The following is a 24033-nucleotide window of genomic DNA, read 5'->3' on the forward strand; positions in this document are numbered from 1 at the left end:
ACCAAGGGTCAACTGTCCAGAGAAGGTGGTAAGTGAGAATTTGGCCGTAAGCTCTGAGGCTTTGGGGAACCTTGGGTTGACATTCTCGCCTTTTTGGGATTCACTCTGCAAACAGCCCTTTTGTATTAGTTTCCTGGGGCTGCCGCAACAAATTACAGTGAGCTGGGGGGCTGAAAAAAACAAATTTATTCTCTGACAGTCCTGGAAACCAGAAGTCTGAAATCAAGATGTTGGCAGGGACCCCATTTTCTCCGGAGGCTCTCCTTACTCGTTCAGCTTTGGGGGGCTCCAGGCATCCTTGGCTGCGGCTGATCACTCCCATCTCTGTCTGTTTTCACATGGCCCTCCCCTCTCTGTCTTTGTGTCTCCTGTCCTGTCTGTCATAAGAGTACTTGTCACCGGATCAGATGATCTTCTTTCAATTTCTTTATTTTAATTACATCATCAAGGTCTCTAATTCTAAGTAAAGTCACATCTGAGGTTCTAGGCAAACATATCTTCTGGGGGCCACAGTTCAACCCTCTATACCCTTATTTCCTTGTTTCTGTGTCATGTATTCTCTTGTTTGCTTACTCACTTATTAACCTGGACTTCTAGTCCAGCGCTCTTTCCCCTTGGCCACCAACTTCCAAAGTGGATAGCTTGACTGGGAACTGGGGGTCCTCTTACCACCTTTCAGACGGGTCTGCCTAAAGAGGGCCAAGCATGTGGGGGCCGGTGTTAACATCCAGGCACGAGGGACTGCCAGTCACAGTGCCTTCACCACCCTCCAACTTCATTGCAGATCATCTGCCTGGACCTGTCGGAGGAAATGTCACTGCCAAAATTGGAGTCGTTCAACGGGTGAGAGGGACATTTGAGGGCTTGAATGTGTAGCTACAACTTGGAGGGGCCCAGCCTGAAAAGCACAGGGCTCTCTCTCAGACTCACACCACTGTGGTCTGGCTCGGGGCCTGGCGGTATCAGAGCATAGCGACAGTAACTGGTAATGGTACAGCGGTGGCCCCTCAGGCTCTGTTCCAAGCATGTGAGAGGTATCAAGCCACCAGTCAATGTGTCTGTGGCACATCAATGTTTTTCTCCCTCTTCTCTCTCCCCTCCTCCCCCCTCCCTTCCACTCTCTAAAATCAGTGTCATAGCAATGACTTGGAAACTCAGAGGAGCAGAGTAACTTGCCTGAGACCATAGCAAGTAGGTGGGAGCAAGAATTCAGACTCATGCTTAGCTGACCCCAAAGCCCTTGCCCTGAGCAGGCAGGGCTCTGTGGGGTTGAGCAACAGAACCTGGAGAGGGTCTGAGACGCTCTGGGAGATACTGAAGACAAGCATGTCCCCCCCCCGCCCCGCCCCCAACACACACACACACTGTGGGACGTGGGCCAGGGCCTCATTGTAGCGCTGGTGGAAGGTTCCCCAGGATGGACAGGTGAGGGGATAAGCCTCGCCCCCAGGCCTGACTCTCCTTAACCACCCCCTCATTCTCTGTCCCTCTCCAGCTCCAAAACCAATGCTCTCAATGTCTCCCAGAAGATGATTGAGATGTTTGTGCGGACAAAACACAAGATTGACAAAAGCCATGAGTTTGCGCTGGTGGTGGTGAACGATGACACCGCCTGGGTGAGGCTGGGGCACCCTGGGGTCCCCTGGGGGTAGGGATGAGGCTGGGTGCTCTGGGACCCCCTGGGGGCAGAGAGCACTTTGCTGAGGCCTGTGTTTCCCCACAGCTGTCTGGACTGACCTCCGACCCCCGTGAGCTCTGCAGCTGCCTCTACGACCTAGAGACGGCCTCCTGCTCCAACTTCAGTATCCTTCCAGGCAGAGGCACCTCAGGGGGCAGGGGGCAGTGTGAGAGGCTGGCTTGTCTTGTACCCAGAACCCAGATAGTCTGAGCTTGGAGGGAGCCAACTCACATTGGATCAGGTCCAGATCTCAGCTCTGCTGCAGCAGGCTTGGGCCAGTCACCTCTCTGGCTTTCAGTTTCTTTTGAGCCTTGGCCAGTATGCTCAGTGGTTAGAGCGTTGGCCTGCACACTGGAGGGTTGTGGGTTAGATTCCAGTCAAGGGCATGTACCTGGGTTGCAGTTCCGATCCCCACCCCTAGTTGGGGCACATACGGGAAGCAACCAATCGATGTGTCTGTGGCACATCAATGTTTTTCTCCCCACACCTCCCCTCCTCCTCCCCCCTCCCTTCCACTCTCTAAAATCAAAAATATCCTCACTTCTTGGGTGAGGATTTAAAAAAGAAAGAGAGCCCTAGCCAGTTTGGCTCAGTGGATAGAGCATCAGCCTGTAGACCAAAGGGTCCTGGGTTTGATTCCAGTCAAGGGCGAGTACCTTGGTTGCAGGCTCCTCCCTGGCCGGGGCCCTGGTCAGGGCAAGTGCAGGAGGCAACCAATCAATGTGTTTCTCTCACACTGCTGTTTCTCTCTGTCTTTCCCTCTCTCTTCCACTCTCTCTAAAATCAATGGGAAAATATCCTCGGGTGAGGAGTAACAAAAAAAGAGAGTTTATTTGAGCCAAACTGATGACATTGCCAGGAAGCAAAATCCCAAATGCTCCCCAGGCTCTCAGTTTCTTCATCTGTAAAATGGGAGGCAGGCTACCTCTTACCCCTGGGTCCCTGTCGAGGTAAAGTCGTAACACAGAAGCAGAACCAGCTGATTTGGACTCGGGATGTCAAAACTGTGCCCACAGGGGGAGCACTCCATCCAGGGCCAATTATACATTTGGTGCCATTTGCTCAAAAAATGCCAATATGTGACTGAAAAGTCACAGTCACCACTATATCACATTTTTAAAAAAATACATGTTTTTATTGATTTCAGAAAGGAAGGGAAAGGGAGAGAGAGAGAAACATCAATGATGAGAGAGAATCATTGATTGGCTGCCTCCTGCATGCTCCCTACTGGGGATTGAGCCTGCAACCTGGGCATGTGCCCTTGACTGGAACCGAACCCGGGACCCTTCAGTCTGTAGGCCGTCACTCTGTCCACTGAGCCAAACCAGCTAGGGCACTACATCACATTTTATGCTAATTTGAACATGAAAGGCTCACATGCAGCTCAAAACTTAGATAAAATATCATCCCTGTGAGTTAGAAACGTGAGAGAGTTGGGAGGAGGGGAACAGGAACGCCCATAGCTCTTCGTAAGGGGCGTGGCCCTGGCCTGAGGGGAAGGGGAGTTTTGAATCACCAGTGGTCTTCAGGGCATCCGATGTCAGCCCCCTTGTCTGTGATCTCTGCTGAGGACAACAGGCTCAGGCCACGGGGCTGGGATCACACAGGTTTCCTGCACAGTGGGACCTGGCCTTAGGTTTTGAGGCACCTGGGGTCTCCTGGCATCAGGATGAGGGGAGTCATGCACCCTTCCCACCCGTGCTCTGCCGCCTGTGTTCTTAGCATCCCCACCAGATATGGAAGGTCTCTTCAGCCTCATGTAAGTCCTTCCTTCCCCGTATCTCACCCTCTGTATTAGTCCTCTGGTGGCCCATGGCCCTCCACACCATTGTTTTAGCCCAGGAGGCTGCATACTCTTTCTATAAAAAGCCAGATAGTAAATGTGTTTGGCTTTGCAGATCATAACAACTGACTCTGCCTTAGGAATCCAAAGGCAACCACAGACTCTGTGGACACAGTGGGCGTGGCCATCTCTCTATATAAAAGCCTAAGCTACCGATGGACTGGTCAGTAGCTATAATGCGCACTGACCACCAGGGGGCAGACTCTTAACGCAGGAGCTGCTGAGCTGCGTGACTTGGCAGCTGTGGTTCTCGGGTGATGCAAGCTGAACCAGAGAGGAAGCAGCCCAGTTCCGGGGTGTGTCATCCGAGACCCGCCCTTGCAATCCGCAATCCGGGACCGTTGGGGGATGTCGAGAGCCGGTTTCGGCCCGATCCCCCCCCCCCCCCCAGGGACCCCACCAGTGCACGGCCTCTAGTGTGTCAGTAAGATTTTATTGATAAGCACTGAATTTCATGTCATTTCCACATGTCATGAAATATTCATTTGATTTTCCCCCCTCCAGGTATTTAAAAATATGAATCCATTCTTAGTTTGTGGGCCCTACTATTCTAATCTCCATTTTCACCAGCCCCTGATGCTGGGCACAGAGCTTGTGTTGCCTTTAATTAACTTGGTACAAACATCTCAGCAAATTTTGCAAGTGAACCCATGAGGTAAATTCACAGTAGAGGACATACTTGATTAAGGGGGGGATTATTTTGCTAGACATTGCCAAAGTACTGCCTCAGAAATTAACCGTTTATTTCCCCTGGCACCAGGACTGATCATGCTGCTGAAAGCTCTGCTTGTGTGATAGTGCTTTTCTCTGAGCCTTTTCTTCATTCATTTTAAAGCCGTTTGGCATTCCTTCAGTGATTTGTCTTTTTGTCCCCTTTACCGGTTTTTCTATGAGGAAGTTGGCTTTTTTCTTGTGAAGGACCAGATTTGCTTTTTACATAGGAAGGACCTTGCCCTCTGCCTAGTGCCCTCTGCCCGTGAGATCCAGATGTGGCCAAGTAGGGAAATGTGTCTTGATTTAGATAAAAGATTAAGTCCCTTCCTAAGAGTTCCTGGCCTGGTGGGGCAGGGCCAACTCCAGGTGATGGGGGACACTCAGGGTGGGCGGAACAGGCTTCAGCTTTGGGTTTAGCAAAACAGAAGAGGTCAGGCAGAGGGTAAGGCTGGGAGGTGCTCTGGGCAGAGAGAACAGCATGTGGGAAGGCTCAGAGCCAGCAGTCAACTGGGGAGGGGACAGGTGGGGCTCTGCATGCCCAGCAAGGAGCTGGCTCTCCAAAGGTGATGAAGGGAGGGACCCCCAGAGTTGTTCTCATCTGTCCCCTTACTGTGCAGTCAACAGAAGACGGAGCTGCCAGTCACGGAGAATGTGCAGACGATCCCACCCCCATATGTGGTCCGTACCATCCTTGTCTACAGCCGCCCACCCTGCCAGCCCCAGTTCTCCCTGACTGAGCCCATGAAGGTGACTGAGGCCTGGGAGAGGGTGGCGAGACACTAGGAGGGATTTCCTGAGCACAGGACTGGGGCACCTGCTGGCAGGTTCCCAGAGTCTGAGGCAGACGCTGGGGAATTGTCATGGGGCACAGGGTGACTGAGTCTCAAAGGCCTGTGTTCTTCACCTGCAGAAAATGTTCCAGTGCCCATATTTCTTCTTTGATGTCGTTTACATCCACAATGGCACCGACGAGAAGGAGGAGGAGATGAGCTGGAAGGTGAGGCCGTGGCAGGTGTGGGCGGCAGGTGGGTGTAGATGGGACGTCTTAGAACCCATCTACCCTGGGTCTCGGGGATCCCAACTTCTGGCTCCTGGTCATTCGGTCATATGACAACCATTTCCACGTGGTCTGCTGGGAGCTCAGGGGGGCTGTTGGGACGGGGGCCTGCTTCTCTCTCCCTGCTTTTGCCTTGGCTGTGCCCTCTTCTTGGAGTACCCTTCCCTCCCTGCCTACCCAGACTCTGCTGGTCATTCACGTCCCAGCCCGGAACTAGCTGTGGGGCTTCAAGTGGGCCACTTACTTCTCTGAGCCTCAGTTTACCAGCTGAACAGGGAGGGGTTGAGGCCAGCTCCTACTCATACCTCAATATTTAAACCAAAAGTGTCTATTGAGGGCAGCCTTCCCTGCCCCTCAGGAAGATCAGCATGGGGACTGGGGGGTAGTTTACTAGCCCCCCTTGGAGCCTCCAACTGACTTCAGTTTGGAGGCTCCAAGGCTGAGACCTGTCGGTGTCCCTAACACGGGGCGGGGAGCAGGGAGTGTTTGCTGAAGGCAGGAATGTTTTCTGCCTGGAAAACTCTTCACCCTTCAGAACCTACCCCTGGTGCCTCCTCCTCTGGGAAGCCCTCCCGGGGCAAGGATGGCCTGGCAGGGAGCCCTTGCTTGAAGAGCCCCTCCCTGGCCCCACAGGACATGTTTGCCTTCATGGGCAGCCTGGATACCAAGGGCACCAGCTACAAGTATGAGGTGGCACTGGCCGGGCCAGCCCTGGAGCTGCACAACTGTATGGCTAAGCTGCTGGCTCACCCGTTGCAACGGCCCTGCCAGAGCCATGCCTCCTACAGCCTGCTGGAGGAGGAGGAGGAAGCCACTGAGGTTGAGGCCACTGTCTGAACCTTCCCTGTGCGTCCAACTTGGTACCACTAAACCTAGAGTGTTGGTTCTTAAACTCCGCTCCGTGGGACCCCGGGGGACTTCAAGGAAGCGCTTGGTTACTTCGGAGCCCTGGAAGGAAACCTGTTATTCCAGGAAGCAACCCAGGACTGTGGTCACCCATGATTCCCAGTCCATATTTCAGTCCCCAGTTTGCCAATTGTAATGTGTTCTTCCCTGTGTGATTTTTGTCACCAGAATAAAACCTGAGAAATCTCTAACCGAGGTCCACACCAGTCGTCTTGTGTTAATTAGGATCTTCGTGGTTGAAGGTGACAGAAAACCCACCCAATGAACAGCAAGGGGAATCGCTTGGTTCTGGCGGATAAGCCAAGGTGCAGCTTCAGGCTTGCCTACATCCAGCTGTTCAGACATTCCGGGGGGCGGAAAAATACCTACCAAAAGGGGCTCCTGGTGGCTAATTGGTCTCATGTTAAAAAACAAAAGAAACCCAGGAACCTTTGCCTCTCATGCAAACCCAGCTTCAGGGAGAAAAACTATCTGCCTTCTGCACTGAAATGCCTGCCTGCCAGCATTGTGTTCCTGCTGGTGAGCCAACTCTTATAAAGGAATTCCTGGAATCATATTTCAACCAACAGGATGGAGATAACCCCTCTGTCCAATCGGAGCTGAGGAACTATAGTCTCTGTTAGCATCTTTAAAATAATATATATATTATTGATTTCAGAGAGGGAGAAATAGAAACATCAATGATGAGAATCACTAATTGGCTGCCTCCTGCATGCCCCACACTGGGGATCGAGCCCACAACCCCGGGCATATGCCTTGATGGGGAATTGAACTGTGACCTCCTGGTTCTTAGCTCTGTTAGCATCTTTGATGAATCAGAATGGCTCCACTCCTTAGTGCTTTTTGGGCCAATCAAACTGATGATTTGGGGTACTAATTTGCATGAGAACAGGCTAATTAAGGGTCAGGGGCTGGGGCTTCCCTATATAAGTTTGATTATGGCTGGGCAATGCTTGTTCCTTTTCCACCAAAGACTGATTCCTTGGCTGGAGCTGAAACAATTTGCCAGAGGGCTGTGTTGTTCTATTTCGAGATGTTTGCTCTGAATAAAGTATCTTCTTTCACTGCACCCTACATTGGGGATTTCTGTTGGCATTGACTTGGCACCATGACGATTGGTTGACAGTTGTGACCACTGCCCAACCCCCCTACTGCTGGCCTTGCCTGGGTCATGGGCCAGAGCTCTGGGATGATCAGATGGTTCAGGCCTGGATCAAGCCTCTCCTGAGAAGGGGAGGACTACAGGTTCCAGGATATAGCGTGGATGCTCCCCAGAAGGGAGACAAGACAGGCACAACAGGGCCACTACTCAACTATCTGTCTGGATCATGAGCAACAGTGAAAGAAGTTTACCAGATAGATTCTCAGTTCCATAGAAAATTAAAATGGCCTTATTGAGCAACAGCTTTCCTTCCCACAGCATTTATTGGGCACCCGTGTGCCAGGACCCTGTGATGAAACACTGGCTCAACATCACACCAGCCTGGAAGGGATTCTCCCATTTTGCAGATGGGAACACTAAGGCCCAGAGCCCCAAAGGCACGACCTCCTGGCTCCCCGAGACTGCAAACAGGCGACGCAGAGCTAGAGGCGGGAGCTGATAATTAAATTTGCGCGCTAATGGAGGCCTCTTCGGCGTGGGCACCTCCAAGTCACCTGGTCGTAGCTCCGCCCCCTTCAGCAGGATGTGTCCGCGTTTTGAGACCAGAAAATGGCACACCCGGCGGCCTCCACCCGCCCAGGCTCTCCCTGAGCACCGCTCGAGGTCGCGGACCTGAGTGGGCACTGAAGCTCGAATCCCAAAGTGTGCCAGGCAGGTGCGGCGCGGGGCAGCCTGGCTGGGTACCCTCCGGGGCACCCGGGTGCTGAGACCGGAGCCCGGGGCGGGGCGGCGCGTGCGCACAAGGTCACCGCGGGAAGTTTGAACCTGTCAGGCTGGGCCGCGGGGCTGGGGACAGCGCGGGCATGGGCGCCGCGGCGGAGCTGGCTTGGCGGCTGCGGGCAGCGCTGCAGGAGGAGGAGCCGCAGTGAGGACGGGACCGGGGCGGGCGGACCGGGGCAGGGGGCGAGGGTGGCGGTCCACTCTGACCCCCTGATCGCAGGGCTGTGGAGGAGCTGCTGCGCCGCGGCGCGGACCCCAACCTGGTGCTAGCGGACGGCGCGGCAGCTGTCCACCTGGCGGCGGGAGCCCGGCACCCACGCGCTCTGCGCTGCCTCAAGGCTCTGCTGTGTCGAGGCGGGAACCCCAACGTGCGGTGAGGCGGGTCTGGGCTCTGAGCGGGGCCTTCCGGGTAGGGAAGGGGGCTCCCCAGTAGGAAGGCGGGGTCTCCCCAGCCGGAAGGCGTGGCCTCGGAGTCCCGGAGAGTGCATCCCACGTTCCAAGGGTGGGGATTCGGCAGCCCAGGGAGGAGCTTGTGGAACTAGGGGAGGGATCCTGAGAGCCCAAGGGCGAGGGCGAGGGTCCCAGAATGAGGGTGAGGGATGGGGTTGCGCTCGGGCCAAAATGGGGATCGAAGTTTCGGGTCCAGGGGTGGAATCTCTAGGGTCAGAGAGCAGAGATTTGAGTCCCAGGCCGAGGGCGTAGGATCTAGGTTCCGAGGGTGTCTCGGGCTGGAGGGTGGAGATGGGGGACAGAGTCCGAGGACACCCCTTGGCTCCTGCCCCAGATCGGCCGAGGCGCTGACACCGCTGCACGTGGCCGCCGCCTGGGGCTGTAGCCGCAGCCTGGAGCTGCTGCTGAGCCAGGGAGCCGACCCCCGGCTGCTCGACCAGGTGAGGGACCTGGAGGAGTGTGGGGGGGGGGCGCGGGGGGGGGGGGCCCAACTGGGAAGGGGGAGGAAGGGGGGAAAAAGGGCTTTGGTGGTGATCGCGCCTCCGCAGGATGGACTCCGGCCACTGGACCTGGCAGAACAGCAGGGGCACCAGGACTGTGTGCGCGTCCTGAGGGAGCTCCCAAAGCTGACTAGGACCCCTCCGCGGACCCGGTTAGAGACCCAGGAGCCGGAGCCTACGCCCAGCGGTGAGTGAGGCCTGTGCGGAGACGCGGCTTGGCCTAGGGACCAGCTTATCGTGTCTCTCACTGATTTCCACCGTCTCCCGCTGGTCCTGACTGTCTCACGTCCAGTGTCTCTGGTCAGCTCTCGCTGCCTTCACTCATTCTCTTTTCCCTTTGACTCACTCCAGCTACCTGTTGCTGATCCAACTCCCATCTCTGCCCCGCCCCCGCCCCCCTCTCTGACCCCAACTCCCATCCTCTGCTGCAGGCTCAGCCCTCAAGGGAAAGGGGCTGGATGCCAGCCCCTCTGGACCTCCCAGTGTGATGCTGGACTCCACGGGCCTGGGCAGCAGGGACAGCAGGGACAGGGACCTGGAGGCTAGCCCTGGACCCTCCAGCCTCCTCGCCTGCCCTGAAGTTGCTGACAAGGATGGCAGCTTGGAGTCCTCCCCTGGGTGCTGGGACTGCAGCTCAGATGCCTCCTTCGTCACAGCAGTCGAGGCTTCTGAATCCAAGGACCCAGCCCCGCATACATACCCCCGGGCTGGGCCATTGCCCAGGCAGCAACTCCTGCCTCATATCCGACCATCCCAGAGGAGGCTAAAGTCTCCGGACACCCCACAGCCGGAACATGGAGCCATCATGACGGACAAGGAGGCCGAATTAAAAGCCCTCCTACAGGCCCTGACTCTGACCTCCCCATCCCACACGTCCCTCCCAGAGAGGAGCCCAGCCCACAGCCCCCCTCCGCAACCGCTGCCTGGACCCCTCGACTTCCACTTCCTCACAGATGACCAATCGTCCCCGGACAGTGAGGGGGGCGCCCTCTGGCTGACGGAGGACGAGGTGCATTCCACAGGGGGCAGGGACCCAGTCCGCTCTGGCGGGTGTCTGCCAGTCATGTCTGACCTGGAACTGCTGCAGAGGCTCCGGGCTCTGGGTGAGAGCCCAGGCCCCGTCACGCCCTTCACCCGGCCACATTACCTCCGACGACTCCAAGAAGCCCAGGCTGCTCCTGGTTAGTCCCTTCCGGGCATCCGGAGACTCCCGGCTCTCCGTGCCACTTCTCTCTTCATCTCTGGGAACCACCCCTTCCTCTGTCTCTCTTGACTCAGTTTCCCCTCCCAGGCCCAGACTTTTCAGGGCACAGCCCAGAGCTGACTGAGGCCCTGAGGACAGGCCGAATCCCAGACGCCCAGGCAGATGAGGATGCACTTGCCCAGCAATTTGAGCAGCCGGATCCCAGCAGAAGGTGGCGGGAGGGGGTAGTGAAGTCCAGTTTCACGTATCTGCTGCTGGACCCCAGGTACTCCGAAGTGGGAGCTGGGCACTCTGGGGTTGGTTCCTACATACTGCACGTCCTCCGAGGGGAACTGACCCCTCTCTCTGGTCCTAAGCTTCATCTAGAAAAGGCAGTTGGAACTAATTCAAGCCGCTGAGTGTCTTTGGGCGCTGCCTTATAAACTGTGGGTCACTGGATGTGGGTTGTATATACCCTGTGACCTTAGAGAGTTTCTCTAGGGCTACTCTTGTCACTCTTTCCTCTTTGAGCCAAGCCTTTTCATCCAGGGAGACTCGGAACCTGCCAGCACGAGCCTCCTCACTAACTCCAGCTGAATGCCTTCGGGCTTTCGTCCACGCCATCTTCTATGTGGGCAAGGGGACCCGGGCCCGGCCCAATGTTCACCTCTGGGAGGCCCTTGGCTACCGTGGGAGGTCAGGAAAGCAGGTATGAGGATAAGTACCAGGGTCAGGGCAGGGACAGCCAGGCCGTGGGCAGGTAGAGGAAGGAGGGAATTGGGAGGCAGACCCCTGACCTTGCCCCGGCCCCCTAGGCCTGCCCCAAAGTGCGCCAGATCTTGGACATTTGGGCTAGTGGTCGTGGAGTCGTGTCCCTGCATTGCTTCCAGCATGTGGTCGCTGTGGAGGCTTACACTCGAGAGGCGTGTCTTGTGGAGGCTCTAGGTGGGTGCCTGGCTTGTGGGGGGAAGGGTCACAGGAAAGGCACTTGCTCTGCCAATTCCCTCACCCCTGCCCTCTCAGGGCTGTTAATTTGTTCAACGAGCAATTATTGAGCACCAATGATGTACCTGCATATGCACATATTTTGCTCCATGGATTTATACCTGCTTAAGGGGAATACACAGTGGGTTCACTGTCACATTTCTCTACTGGAATTCACTGAGGTTACCCCTGTGACCTCATTCCCAATCTCTCCAGGGATCCGGACACTGACCAACCAGAAACAAGGACACTGCTATGGAGTGGTGGCGAGCTGGTCACCCAGCCGCCGCCGCCGCTTGGGAGTACATCTGTTGCATCGCGCTCTCCTTGTCTTCCTGGCTGAGGGCGAGCGAGAGTTGCGACCCCAAGACATCCAGGCCTGTGGCTGAGCACTGGGAAATTGCCCATCCGGGCTGGGTGGAGGTCAGGGTGTTTGAATGTTCCAGCTGCCCTGTGCTGAAAGCAGCCCTCCACCTCCGGTTCTAGAAGTCTGCGGGGGGAGGGGAGGTGGAATGAGAAGCAGGGAAGACCTCCCCCTCAAGCTAAGGGAGGACTCTGTTACAGATGGAACTGCTGGGGAGGTAGTGAACTCCCCATCATGGGAGGAGAACAAGTGGACCAGAAGGTTCTTTGAAACATTTGGTACTTTGGAACTTGCCAGGGCTTTGGCGGTTTGGGCCTGTCTGTGTAGACAAAGTCCACTTTGATCTTCCAGGCACAGGGGCCCACACTGGGCTGGGAGCTTCCTCAGCTACATGAAGGGAAGCTATCCAGTTCAAGAGCTGGGTCCTGCTGCTGCCAGAGGTGGTACCTCAGACCAGTCACTTGTCTGTCTGAGCCTCAGTGTCCTCAGTAGGGACAGTGAGGTCCTGCCTCAGGGGATTGTGGGGATCGGATGGGACTCAGAGCCCTGCCCTGAGCCAGAGGTGACCCAGGTGGAAAGTCTCCTGGGTAAGGGCAGTGCCCTGAGTTCTCAAGGTGCCAACTGTGTCTGGTGATAGGCCAGGGCTAGGGAGCTGGTGGGTTGTGGGTATAAGACACCATCCCTGGGGGTCACTGTGCCACGCAAGCTTCCTGGCATTGCTTCTCTGAGCCTGTTTCTGCCACCATAAAATGGGATCAGTAACCCCAAGTTCTGGTGGTGCTCTGTGATTTCAGATTAGTCACATTTGCAAAGAGTTTCAGTAAGATGCCAGGCTGTGGCGCTGGCGAGGTGCTGGCGGGATCATTTAAGTTTTCCAGAAGTTGCTTCTTCAGAGCGTCCAGTGCGTTAGGGACTTGGGGAAATGGGCTGCCTCATTGGTTTCGCTGTCTCCTCCTCATTGCAGCTTCGGCTAACCAGGTTCTGTAGTTCGACTCTAACCTGGACGGAGGTTCACCCACTCAGGTTCCTCCACTTTAGAGCCCATGATGCGACCCCCCACCCCACCCCCGCTCCCCTCCCAGCCTCCCGAGGGGGCCTGGGCTCCCCATTCTAATGGAACTGAAGAAACCTCTCTCTGAGCCGAGCAGCTTCCCAAACACCAAGCCTCCTGATAAAGTGACAGCAATGAAAACGGTGTCATCTACCCAGGAATGCGCAAACAGGTCGCTAGGAAAGAATCCAGAGACCTCCAAAATCCCCAAAGAGATGGGCTTGGTCTAACGGAGTTTCCCAGCCCCTGCTCCATTGATGCTCGAGCCCAGTTCCTTCGGGGGTGCGGGCTGTCCTGTGCATCGCAAGGCGCCAGGAGGCATCCCTGGACTCCACCCACCAGGGGTCACTATGGCCCTCCACCTCCCAGATGTGGTCCAACTGTCTCCAGAATTTCCCAAGGGACAGCTGTGCCCCTGGTGAGAGCCACTGGGCTAAAGTGGCGCATAAACCAGTGGGGAAAGGACCCAACGGCAGTAACCAAGGGGGCAGTTGTCTCCTGCCGCCATCCTCACAAACCGCCAGCGTACCTAGATATACAAACAGGATAAAACACAGAGGAACAGGAGCATGGCCACGGGGCAGGGAGACCCTTCTGCTGGACAGGAAATGATTTGGTGGCTTCAGAATAAATACCTTCATGACAAAAGCCACCCTAAACCAAGTTGAAAGATAAAATGGGACAGCAAGAGGCACTGACTTGCTGTGTGACTTGGGGTGAAGGGGATTCAGTGAGCTCAGCACGGGGCCTTGTATACAGCTGGCACTCCATTATGGCTCCTCTAATCCCATGCGACATCCGGTGACCCTCACCTCAGCCTCCATGTGGACCTCTTCCTCCCCTACAGCGACAAGGAGTTCATTCCCCCCGACTTTCTTCCTTCTGCTCTGGGAATACTGCCCGAGCAGCCCAGTGTTCTGAGGAGGAAGGGGAAATTGGGGAAGCCATCCTGGAAGGGCAGGCACCTGCATCAGCCCAATTTGCAGATGGGGAAACTGAGGCTCGGGGGAACCCCCCTGCCCTATGGTCAGCCAGCACAGGTCCGGAGGCTTGGATTGTCACTTCTTTTTATTGAGTTACAGGTTGAGATGTGCAGATTCTGTGGTGCCAGTCCCCCCATCCCTGCCCCCTTAGACGACAAAAGCTACCAACGCCAGGAAATGGGAGTGGAGGGTCTTGGGTAATGGGGCGCCCCCCCCTTCAGGGTCTCTGGATTAAGCATGGCTAACATGTAAGACAATGGGGTGGGTGTCGCCTCAACCATGACTATGGCCTTGGCTTTGATGGGCAGGGGGCTTCTGTACAAGGTCATCCTCTGCGAGAGTCCCTGCTACGGGCAGGATGGGCCCCAGGTTGGCTGGGCCCCACAGGATGCAAGCGGAGCCTGAGTGTCCACCCGGCTCCCTGGAATGCCACGCCCAGCCAGCCAGCCGAGGGGCGTCTCCCCAGGCCGACCCCGTCCACCAGAGCTGACGGCCTGCCCAGATATCCTGGCTGCAGACCCAGCAGCGCCGGCTCCTGCTCTTCCTCAAGGCCCTGCTGGCCCAGCAGCTACTTCTTCTCAGGAGGCACAGTCAGGGCACTAGGCGGGGGCTCGGGCTCCCAGAGCAGAAATTCATGGAGCAACGTGTTGACCGTCTCTGGACACTCCAGCATCACCATGTGGCTGCCTTCATCGATGAGCTTCAGGAAGGCCAGAAGCAGGATCTGTAGAGGACAAAGGCTCAGGGCACACACAGCTGGCGGCTCTGTGACTCCCTGCTAACCACCTACGGCCTGCAACATGGGGAAGGCCCTCCTGAAGTCTACCTCATTGCTGCACTTTCATCCAAGGGGGCTGGGGGATAGCCTGTCACCCAGCTGGAGCCCAACTGGATTTCTCAGCCCCAGCACGACTGACATTTGGAGCCTGATTTTTCTTTGCTGGAAGGCCATCCTGTTTATTGCAGGGTGTTAAGTAGCATTCCTGGCCTCCTCCCCACCTCTCCACCCCTAAGTGCAACGACCAAAAAAGTCTGCAGGCATTTCCAAGTTTCCCTTGGGGCTGGGGGAAGGGAGCAGAATCCTCGCTGGTTAAGAACTGCTGGTCCAGCCCTAGCCTGTTTGGCTCAGTGGATAGAGCGTCGGCCTGTGGACTGAAGGGTCCCAGGTTCGATTCCGGCCAAGGGCACATGCCCGGGTTGTGGGCTTGATCCCCAGTAGGGGGCGTGCAGGAGGCAGCCGATCAATGATTCTCTCTCATCATTGATGTTTCTATCTCTCCCTCTCCCTTCCTCTCTGAAATCAATAAAAAGAAAATATATTTTTTTAAAAAAAGAAAGAACTGCTGGTCCAGAGCTATTCCAAGTGCTAAGGACCCTAAGACCCCTTTTTGGCAACCTCTGATCTAAAGACCTCCTGGCCTGCTCTCCCTGAATCTTGTAGCCGACCCCACTCACTGGTCACTTATACAAATCCCAGCTGTAAAGAGTGCCTTTTTATGTGCAGGGGGATAGTGCATAATCCTAATAGCTGGGCAGGGCAGCCCTACTTTCTGGATTTCTCTCTCTAAGCTCCCATGTCCCTGGGGCTGAAAAACATGGCTGAGTCTCCCTGGGTTGCACAAGGGGGTCTGGGGTACAGTGGCCAACGTGCTGAGCCCCTACCTCAGCCATGCGCTGGTCTTCTTCCACCGGAACAAACTTGTCATGCATGCCATGGACGAGCAGGACCGGCACAGTGAGCTCCGCATGATAGACCTCGTCGCCCTCGGGCCAGTACTGGCCACTCATCATGGCTCGCAGCACGAAGGACGACACGTTGAATGCATTGCCCTCCTTCAGTAGCTGCTTCTCTTTGGCCCCTTGGCGGGCGAAGCCGGCCCTGGTGGTAGGGACGCACTGCTGGAGTCCTTGTGCCATTGGCCCACCAAGGGTGTCCCCCCACGCCAGCCCCAGCCATTACAGTTTCCCCTCCCACACAACTCAGGGGGGTGCCAGGGTCTGCCAGGACTGGGGGTCACTCACTTGAGGAAGCTCCAAGCCAGGCAGGGTGACAGGCAGTGCAGGACACACGTGGGCATGTTGAAGATGGAGCAGAAGCTGGGCTCCAGTGCCGTGGGGCCCCCGCCGTTGATCATGATGACCTTATGCACCAGGTCTGGGTACTCGTGCGCCAGGAACGTACAGAAAGAGACACTGCCCAGTGGGTGGGTGGGGGTTGAAGGGTGGTGGTCAGCAGGGTGCAGTGAGGGGGTTAATGTATACATCTTACCCAGAGGCAGGTCCTTGAAGGCCAAGATTTCCCCCCTAGGGCCCATGGACATTGAGTGGGGATGAGGGATGGGTTGGGCATTTGAATGTTCTGAAATTGTGAGGTGTGTGTGTGCTGAGGGTAGAATTTTTTTTTTTTTTAAGAATTCGAACTTAGAACTTTCCATAGATCCCCAAGGTACCATGACCTCCAAAGGGGTAAGAGTTACTTATTGCCAATTGTTGAGAAGCAACCTGATTAAACAAACATCCCTCCCCTTATGCAAGGTGGAAGGGTCTGCCTGAGGAGCCCCAGGTCAGCTCCTCATTCCTTCTACGGAGGACCACTTTGTTTTTGTAAACTAAATTCACAATTTTGTAAATTTATAAAATATTTTGTAAAATTTTATTGGAACACAGCCGCCCCGCTTGTGTACAATTATGGCTGCTTTCCTGCTATGGCATTAGAGTTGTGAAGTTACAGCAGAGACGGATGGATGATTCACAAACCTAAAATATTTACTATCTGGCCCTTTAAGAAAAAGTTTGCCCGTCTCTACTATAAAAAGGGATGATGGGACGGGCAGAAGTTGGGCGGACCTGACTGTGCCAGTGACTCACTGAACGCCCTTGGGCAGGATGCTTAACCCCTGAGCCTCCATCTCCACACCTGTGACAAAGTAACTATGCTGACCTCATAGCATTGTTATGGGATCACAGGAGCTAGCACGCCAGCGAGTGATCATTTAATTGGAGAAATCATTAGCATGAGCATCCACTTTGGGGGTTGTGATCATATAAACAAATAAGAGCTCTTACCTCCCAGCCTGGCTTCCTTTCTTTCAGAAGTTTATGTGACACTTCTTTTTCTTGTCTAATTGCATAGGCTACAACCACTAAAACAATTATTCTCAACCTGGCTGGCTGATGGGATTCTGCCTTTCCTTCTGGATAAAGGAGGGAGTGGTACCCTTTGACAGTGACCAGGCACCCAGGCCCAGAGCCTTCCATAGAGTGAACTCTCATCTAAATGCTAGATGATATTATCTATCACTCCTTCAAGGGAGAGTGAATTACAGCAAACTGCCTTGTAAAGAGAATTTATGGGATTCCAATGAGCCCTTCCTTGGGGCCCTTGGGATCTCCAGGGCAAGCAATTTTGAACTTAGTTGAAGACATTGGTTCTCAGCCAGGGATAATTCTGCCCACCAGGGGAACTTTGGCAGCATCTGAAGACATTTTTTGTCACGATCATCACTAGACCACGTGCTAAGAGGTCAGAGATGCGGCTAACCATCCTACAGGGCACATGAAAGCCCCTCACAGAAAAGAATTACTGGACCAAAAATGTCCACAGTGAGAAACACTGCTTTGAAACAATGTTAAACAATAGCACTGGTGGTAGGGATCCCTGCCTTGTTGCAGATGTTAATGGGATCTTTCAACGAGGAAAATCAGTGTTTTGTGATGGGGGTGTCCAGCCTCTGTCAGCCCCCACCCCTGACCCCCACCTTCCCCCCCCAGCATTGGCTCACCCGTAGGAATGCCCAATGAGCACATTTCGCTTCTTGGCATAGCGCTTGAAGATGGCACGCATGTCCTCTGCCAGCGCATAGAAGGTATAGGCTGCAGCCACCTGGGGCGCCGAGCTGGCCCCATGACCGGCCAGATCCGGAGCCACCACCTCATAGCCCAGGCGCACAAAGAAGTCTAGTTGCTCCTTCCAGATGGCCAGGGAGCCGCCAACACCATGGATGAAAAAGAGCACCACATCGGCCTGTGTGCCCTTGCAGCTGGTGATCCGCTTCTCACAGTCAATGTGGATGGTCCTCTTGGGGCGCCGGGCTCGCCGCCGTCGCCCGCCACTGCCACTCCCAGCATTGGCCGGGCCCGAACGGCCATCGCTGCCTGACGGGTCTGCCAGCTCCACCTCTAGAGAGGCCGGAGGCTCCCCGGAGCCATTCTGCCCAAGCAGGAGGTCAGCTCTTGGTGCCCGGCCCAGGTTCTCCACCAGTAACCTCCCGTTACGGTACACGGTGATTCGGCGCTGGCACCGGACCAAGCCGGACCGGTCCCCCTGGGCTGTATCAGGTAGCGGTGGAGGTGGGGTTGGAGCTGGAGCAGGTCCAGCGTGCTTCACCCGCAGCACGCGGCCAGGCTTGACCTCCACGAAGGTGTAGCCATCGCTGGACTCGACGCTCTCCAGTGGCCCCACTGCATTGGGTGGTGCACCCAGTAGGCAGCAGAAGATCCCATCGGTCACCCCGGTCAGCATGGTGTGTCCTGTGAGTGGGGAAGACAGCTCAGGGGCCCTGGGAGCGGCCCCCACACCATCCACTTCCCACACCTGGAGCAGAAGTCACCCTTGGAGGCTCCATCTAGGCTCCAGTTTATGGAGGATCAGGGCCAAGATGTTCTGACTGGCCCAGCCAGCATGGCTCAGTGGTTGAGCATCAACCTATGAACCAGGAGGTCACGGTTGGATTCCTGATCAGGGCACGTCTGGGTTGCAGGCTCAATCGCCAGTGGGGGATGGGCAGGAGGCAGCCAATCAATGATCCTCTCTCATCATTGATGTTTCTCTCTCTCCTCCCTTCCTCTCTGAAATCAATAAAAATATTTAAAAAAAAGAAAAGAGAAGAAAGAAAGAAAGAAAGCCCTAAGCAGCTAGGTTTGGCTCAGTGTGTAGAGCATCGGCCTGCGGACTGAAGGGTCCTGTCCTGGGTTCGATTCCGGTCAAGGGCACATGCCCAGGTTGCGGGCTTGATCCCCAGTGGGGGGTTGTGCAGGAGGCAGCCAACTGATGGTTCTCTCTCATCATTGATGTTTCTATCTCTGTCTCCCTCTCCCTTCCTCTCTGAAATCAATACAAATATATTTTTTTTAAAAAGAAAGATGTTCTGTCTGGTCAGTGCCTGCTGGTGGTTGGCCATTCTGGTCTGTCCTAGAGAGGAAGGACCTGGCTATGGGGGCCCGAGAGGCATTTATAGGGAAGGTGGTGTAGTCAGGTGGACCTTCCTGGGGCGGGGGGGGGGCATTATGGCCCAGTCCAGAGGATCTCCCCCAGCTCAGATTTATAGCAGTTATGGTTTCCTAAGCCCATTCATTCATTTATCCATTCATTAATCCACTCACACATGCACTCTTTCATTAACTCTGTCACTGAGCTAGCATGCTCTGTGGGTCTCTGAAGGCATCTAAAAATGCCCCAATCCCAAGTCTCTAAACCTGGCTCCTGAAAGGTAAGGCCCCGGGGGACAAGGTTTGGGACGGAGCTCCAGAGCCTTTGTCCATCTCTCTCTCCAAGACCATGGGGCGCTGGATCTGTTTCACAGAAGGACAAGCTGGGGCTCCAACACTGGGTTCTGGGGGGCTGACACACAACCCCTAATGGTGGAGATGAAGATGGAGAAGGCAGTGTTCTGCCTGGGGGCTTCCAGGTCTCCATCCTGTTCCCTGGGCCACCTCTCCCGTGTCCATGGCAACCACAGGCAGTTACATAACTCAAGGGGGATATGGGCACATCACACCCCCATTGTCTCTAGGGCCTGGAGACGGGACCAACCCCTCCCCCATTCCCATCCTTGGCGCCGCGGGGATCACGCACGCCGCGGAAGGCCCTGGGTGACCCATACTTGCTGATGGAAGGGGAGCAGGCTGCACCCCGACCTCTGGCGGGTCCCAGCCCCAGATTGCAGAGGGGAACACCGATGCGCCACGGCAGCCCCCCTCCCTAATGCCAGGCCCCTACCTCCCGAGTGCCTATCAGCACCTTGGCGGGGTCAAGGCCACGGGGGCTCCACGACTTCCTAAGCACCCGAGCGCGGACTTTGTGGACACCCCCTCAGAAGTGGAAGCCCCGGAGGCCTCAATGTCCCCCTCCCAGGGCCCACTCCCCGCTCACCTCATCGAGGGCTCCGGGCCCGGGGCGGGGCGGAGGGTCCCGGGCGGAGAAGCCAGCGTCTGCCTGCAGGAGCCGTTTACATGTTGGCGCGGGGTCGGGCCGGGCGCGGCTACGCGGGACGGCGCGGGTCTGGAATGGTGGTCAAGGAGGGGGCATCCCACCGCCGCTGCTGCTGAGCTAACCGGCCCTTTAAGTCTCTCCCCGGGGGGCGGAGCCGCGCGCTGACCGACGGGCACCTCCGCCAATCGCAGCTGCGGACTGACCTGCCCTAGTTAGACTACCAATCAGAAGCGGCATCTCGGCATGGGGGCGGGCTGCAACTGCCCAGCCCGCTTCGGGGGCTTGCAGAGGTGGGAGGAGGTATTGGGCCTGGCCCAGGGCCGAGGAGGGGTCGCAAGTTGGTGCTCGAGGAGCTCAAGGGGGCGGGACCCGGAGCCCCCTCGCTGCGAATAGGATCCCCTCGGCCAGCCCCTGCCTCCGAGCTGCCCTGTCCCCTCCAAACGAAGCCCCAGGTCCTCTCTCTGTGCTGACCTTTCCCTGTAGAGACGTCCAGATCTTTACAATTTCAGGTGGGGAAACTGAGGCACAAGGTCACAAGACCAGTGGAGGCGGGTGGGCAGGGATGGGATTCGGATCCACGCTTGTATGACTCTAATTCCTGGAAATGTATTCCTTAAACCTTTACACAGAAGTCTTGGCGCTCTGGGAATTAGGGAGTCGGAGTTCTCCAGATCGGCCAGTTTAACCAGTGGCTCTCTGGTCCCAGCTGGAGTCAGAGAGCCCAGGGTCCAAAGCCACCCTCTGCCCTTTGCAGATATATGACCCCGGGCTGGTTGCTTCCCTGAGACTCCACTTATTTATCTATGCAATTAATCTCCTCGTGCGTTCTCTATGCAGGTAAAACAGCACGGTAAGCGCTCGATACTTTATGGGCATTATTGTACTGATGTAGTATTGTAGTGGTTTGCTAAATGACAATGCGGTAAGATGGGCTTCAGAGGACAAGGGGTTAACCATTCCTTGTCCGTTCCCAACTCCTAAAATTTGCTGCCTGAGCTGGATTAGGTCCAGCCACCCACTCCCGCCCACTTAGAGCGCTTCTGGGATAATATTCTTGCAGCAAACACACACTCCCTCCCCAAGCTGGGAGATGCTTGGGTGCTGCAGGGACTCAGCCCCGAGCCTGGCCCTGGAGGGGCCCCGGGCTTCTGGAAGTGGGGAGAGATACGTGGGGGCAGATTTGGGCCAGAGAGAGGAGCAGCATTTAGGGAGACAGTATCAGAGAAAGGGTTTTTTGTTGTTGTTGTTGTTGTTTTTAAAAATAAAGAGGAATAGGGGAGTACCAGGCAGGGGAGGGCATGGCTGAAAGTTAGGGTGTGTTCACATGCTTGCCAGAGGAGCTGAATATTTTCCCTGGGACAGTGGGGAATATATATATATATATATATTGATTTCAGAGAGGAAGGGAGAGGGAGGGAGAGATAGAAACATCAACGATGAGAGAGAATCATTGATCGGCTGCCTCCTGCACATCCCACACTGGGGATGGAGTCTGCAACCCCAGCATGTGCCCTGACCGGGAATCAAACCTTGACCTCCTGGTTCATAGGTCCATGCTCAACCACTGAGCCACAGATCTGAGTATTTGAAAGATCCTTCTAACCCTGGCCTGGTGGCTCGGTTGGTTAGTGTTGTCCGATGCACTAAAAGGTTTCGGGTTCGATCCCTGGTCAGGGCACTTCCAGGAGACAACCCATTGATGTTTCTCTCACCTCTCTCCTCTCTCTCTCTCATCATTATCTATACATCTATATATCTCCTCAGGTGAGGATTAAAAACAATTTTTTTAAAGTTCTAGAGCTCCAATGGGGGCACCGCCAAGGACAAGCTTGCCACTTGACTGGAAACTGGATCGCGGAGAGGAGCAGGGATCACCCCTCGGACTCCAGCCAACTCGAACTCAGGCCTCCTGGGCTTATCGCCAGGGGGCGGAGACTTGGCTGAGACCAGAGGAAAGCTGCCAGCCAACTGTGTACCATCTGCCGGGCTCCCGATGGACGTGGGAGGTTCAACCAGCCACTTCCTGCAGCTGTCACCAGCTGTGCCACCGCCACCCCGGGCGCCCTCGGCCAGGGGACGGGAGGAACTACAACTCCCAGCAAATCGCGGGACATAACGCGCAAGCCCAAGAAGTGCCGCTCGCCAGCTCCTACTGGTCCGCACTCCAACTACACACACCTGCAGGTGCGGCCGCTCACTCCTTGGGCACGCAGGATGTAGAACTACAACCTCGGAGGCCCCCTCGGCAATGAGGTTAGAGAAACTACATTTCCCAGAAGTCTCCGCTCCGCGGCTGCGGAGCCTGTGGGTTTCGGAATAGTTGACGCGGACGGGCCGCGTGATCCGAGGATAGACATGGCGCTCTTGGGCAGATCCCTGAGTCGCCCGCTGTGTCCCTTCAGTAGGGCTCTCCTGGATGTCAGGTGAGTCCTCCGGAGGATTAGGCCGGGATCGGGGACTGGGGCCGGCTGGTTACCGAGCACACGACTTGCCGGTGCCTTGCGCAGTTCCTGAGCGCCTTTTGCATTTAGGCTCAGTCCCTGCATGGATCGGGAGCCCAGGCTTAGAGAGGTTGAGCGCCAAGCCAAAGGCACACAGCGCCTCCTCTGACCGTTCTCGCTGTCTCTCTGCCCTTGCAGGTGGCTCCAGCCCCAAACCTTGTTGCGGCTGCCCGACGCCTGGGGGCTCCCCGCCGCGCAGCCCAGCCGGGGCAAGGCACGCGGGAACGAGTACCAGCCGAGCAACATCAAACGCAAGCACAAGCACGGCTGGATCAAGCGCTTGAGCACACCGGCCGGCGTCCAGGTCATTCTTCGCCGCATGCTCAAGGGCCGAAAATCGCTGAGCCACTGAGCGCCTCGCTGCCTCTGAGACCGCCCCCCCGCCCCCCCATTAAAGCATCTCCCTCGCTTCAGACCGCTCCTGCCGCTGTTCTTGTGAGGAGGTTGGATGACTCAGACATGAGTGCTCCTCCGATTGTGGGGTTGGCCCAGGGCAAAAGTCTGGGGTTGGGCCAGAAAGGGGAATAGGAAGTCAGAATCCAACCTATGGCAACAGTCCACGGAATAGTACGTGAACCTCGTCGTGTGCCCACCCATTTCTGACCACCAGTTACCTGCAGTCCCTCCTGCTCCCTCCTGTGTGTGTGTGTGTTTAAAGCAAATCTCAGACATGGTGTTATTTCTTATGGAAATATTTAAGAATGCATTTCTCCAAGATAAGGACTCTTTGAAACATAGTCACAAAATTTCTCACACTTAGAAAAAGTAATTCCTTAATGTCATTAAATGTCTACTAAATTGTCACTTGTCTCACATATGTCATGACTTTCACAGGTCTGAGAGCGCTGTGGGGAAGAGGGAAGGGTTTGAATCCTCCACCTGCCCCTTGGGAACGTGCCACATGACCCTCAGCAAGACCTTAGCCCTCTGAGGCTCATTTGGCTCCTATAAAAGAAGGTATTTCTTCTTTGCTGTGTTCTTAGAGTAATAGTAGCTTCCACTCAGTAACTTATTCCGTCTTTCCTGTTTTGGGTCCTGTCCTCATCAGGCTGTCACTTGAGGGGTGGGTGGTTGGGGCTTGATTTGTACCCAGCCAGTCTGGACACAGCAAAGTCAGGGCTATGGGAGCCCAGAGAAGACGCCTGACTTGGCTTTGGGAAAAATGCAGTCGGGCCCTAACCAGTTTGGCTCAGTGGATGGAGCATCGGCCTGTGAACTGAGGGATCCCAGGTTTGATTTCTGTCAAGGGGATGTACCTTGGTTTCCGGCACATCCGCAGTAGGGGGCGTGCAGGAGGCAGCTGATAGATGTTTCTGACTCTCCATCCCTCTCCCTTCTCTGTAAAAAAAATCAATAAGATATATTAGAAAAAGAAAAATGCAGTTGGACAGATACCTGGCGGAGGTAGCAGGATCCAGAAAGGACCCAAAGGGAGAGGGGAGTGGACAGGGTCAGGATAAAGGGTGGACAAGGGAGGCTGGAGGGACTCAAAATTTGGAGCCCAGGAGGTGGGACTGGATCCTTGGGGGGCTGGGGAGCCATGGGAAGTGTTTGAGCAGAGAGTCTGATTTGTGAGTTCAAAGACTTTCACAGAACTAGTGCGGGAGCTGTTTAGATATGCCGAGACCCCGGGGAGGCTGGGGGTGTTATGGTGGTCCCCCCGTCCTCCGGGGCTGCTGTGGGAACCCGATAAGAACCGTATGAAAAAGCCTAGTAAACCAGAAAG

General features: G+C 55.7%; 4 protein-coding genes across 4 annotated transcripts in view; 3 read left to right on the forward strand and 1 right to left on the reverse strand.

The window, feature by feature from the left end:
* BABAM1 (BRISC and BRCA1 A complex member 1) overlaps positions 1–6393 on the forward strand; it is a 7712-nt gene extending 1319 nt beyond the window's left edge. Inside the window, 8 exon segments of the mRNA XM_014465183.2 lie at positions 1–28; positions 785–843; positions 1496–1616; positions 1724–1802; positions 3413–3437; positions 4853–4982; positions 5146–5232; positions 5926–6393. The exon segment at positions 1–28 is cut by the window's left edge and continues 157 nt beyond it. Of these exon segments, the coding sequence (XP_014320669.2) occupies positions 1–28; positions 785–843; positions 1496–1616; positions 1724–1802; positions 3413–3437; positions 4853–4982; positions 5146–5232; positions 5926–6129 (733 nt within the window). The 3' untranslated portion in view covers positions 6130–6393.
* A 1770-nt stretch (positions 6394–8163) lies between these two features.
* ANKLE1 (ankyrin repeat and LEM domain containing 1) lies at positions 8164–13522 on the forward strand. The gene is made up of 9 exons (XM_014465165.2): positions 8164–8225; positions 8301–8453; positions 8865–8970; positions 9079–9217; positions 9462–10211; positions 10322–10499; positions 10763–10922; positions 11029–11158; positions 11414–13522. The coding sequence occupies exons 1-9, from the start codon at positions 8164–8166 to the stop codon at positions 11584–11586; spliced, it is 1851 nt and encodes a 616-aa protein (XP_014320651.1). The 3' UTR covers positions 11587–13522.
* Positions 13523–13662: 140 nt separating this feature from the next.
* Positions 13663–19982, reverse strand: ABHD8 (abhydrolase domain containing 8). Its single transcript, XM_006099669.3, has 5 exons — positions 19747–19982; positions 17378–18125; positions 15618–15788; positions 15258–15474; positions 13663–14319 (listed from the first exon to the last, which is right to left on the reverse strand). Exons 2-5 carry the CDS (start codon positions 18115–18117, stop codon positions 14164–14166), a joined length of 1284 nt encoding a protein of 427 aa, XP_006099731.1. The 5' UTR covers positions 18118–18125; positions 19747–19982; the 3' UTR covers positions 13663–14163.
* Positions 19983–22070: 2088 nt separating this feature from the next.
* Positions 22071–23111, forward strand: MRPL34 (mitochondrial ribosomal protein L34). The gene is made up of 2 exons (XM_006099670.3): positions 22071–22229; positions 22446–23111. Exons 1-2 carry the CDS (start codon positions 22162–22164, stop codon positions 22657–22659), a joined length of 282 nt encoding a protein of 93 aa, XP_006099732.1. The 5' UTR covers positions 22071–22161; the 3' UTR covers positions 22660–23111.
* Positions 23112–24033: the final 922 nt, after the last annotated feature.

This window comes from Myotis lucifugus, unplaced genomic scaffold, assembly GCF_000147115.1.
Source record: "Myotis lucifugus unplaced genomic scaffold, Myoluc2.0 scaffold_280, whole genome shotgun sequence".
NCBI classification, from domain to species: Eukaryota; Metazoa; Chordata; class Mammalia; order Chiroptera; family Vespertilionidae; genus Myotis; species Myotis lucifugus.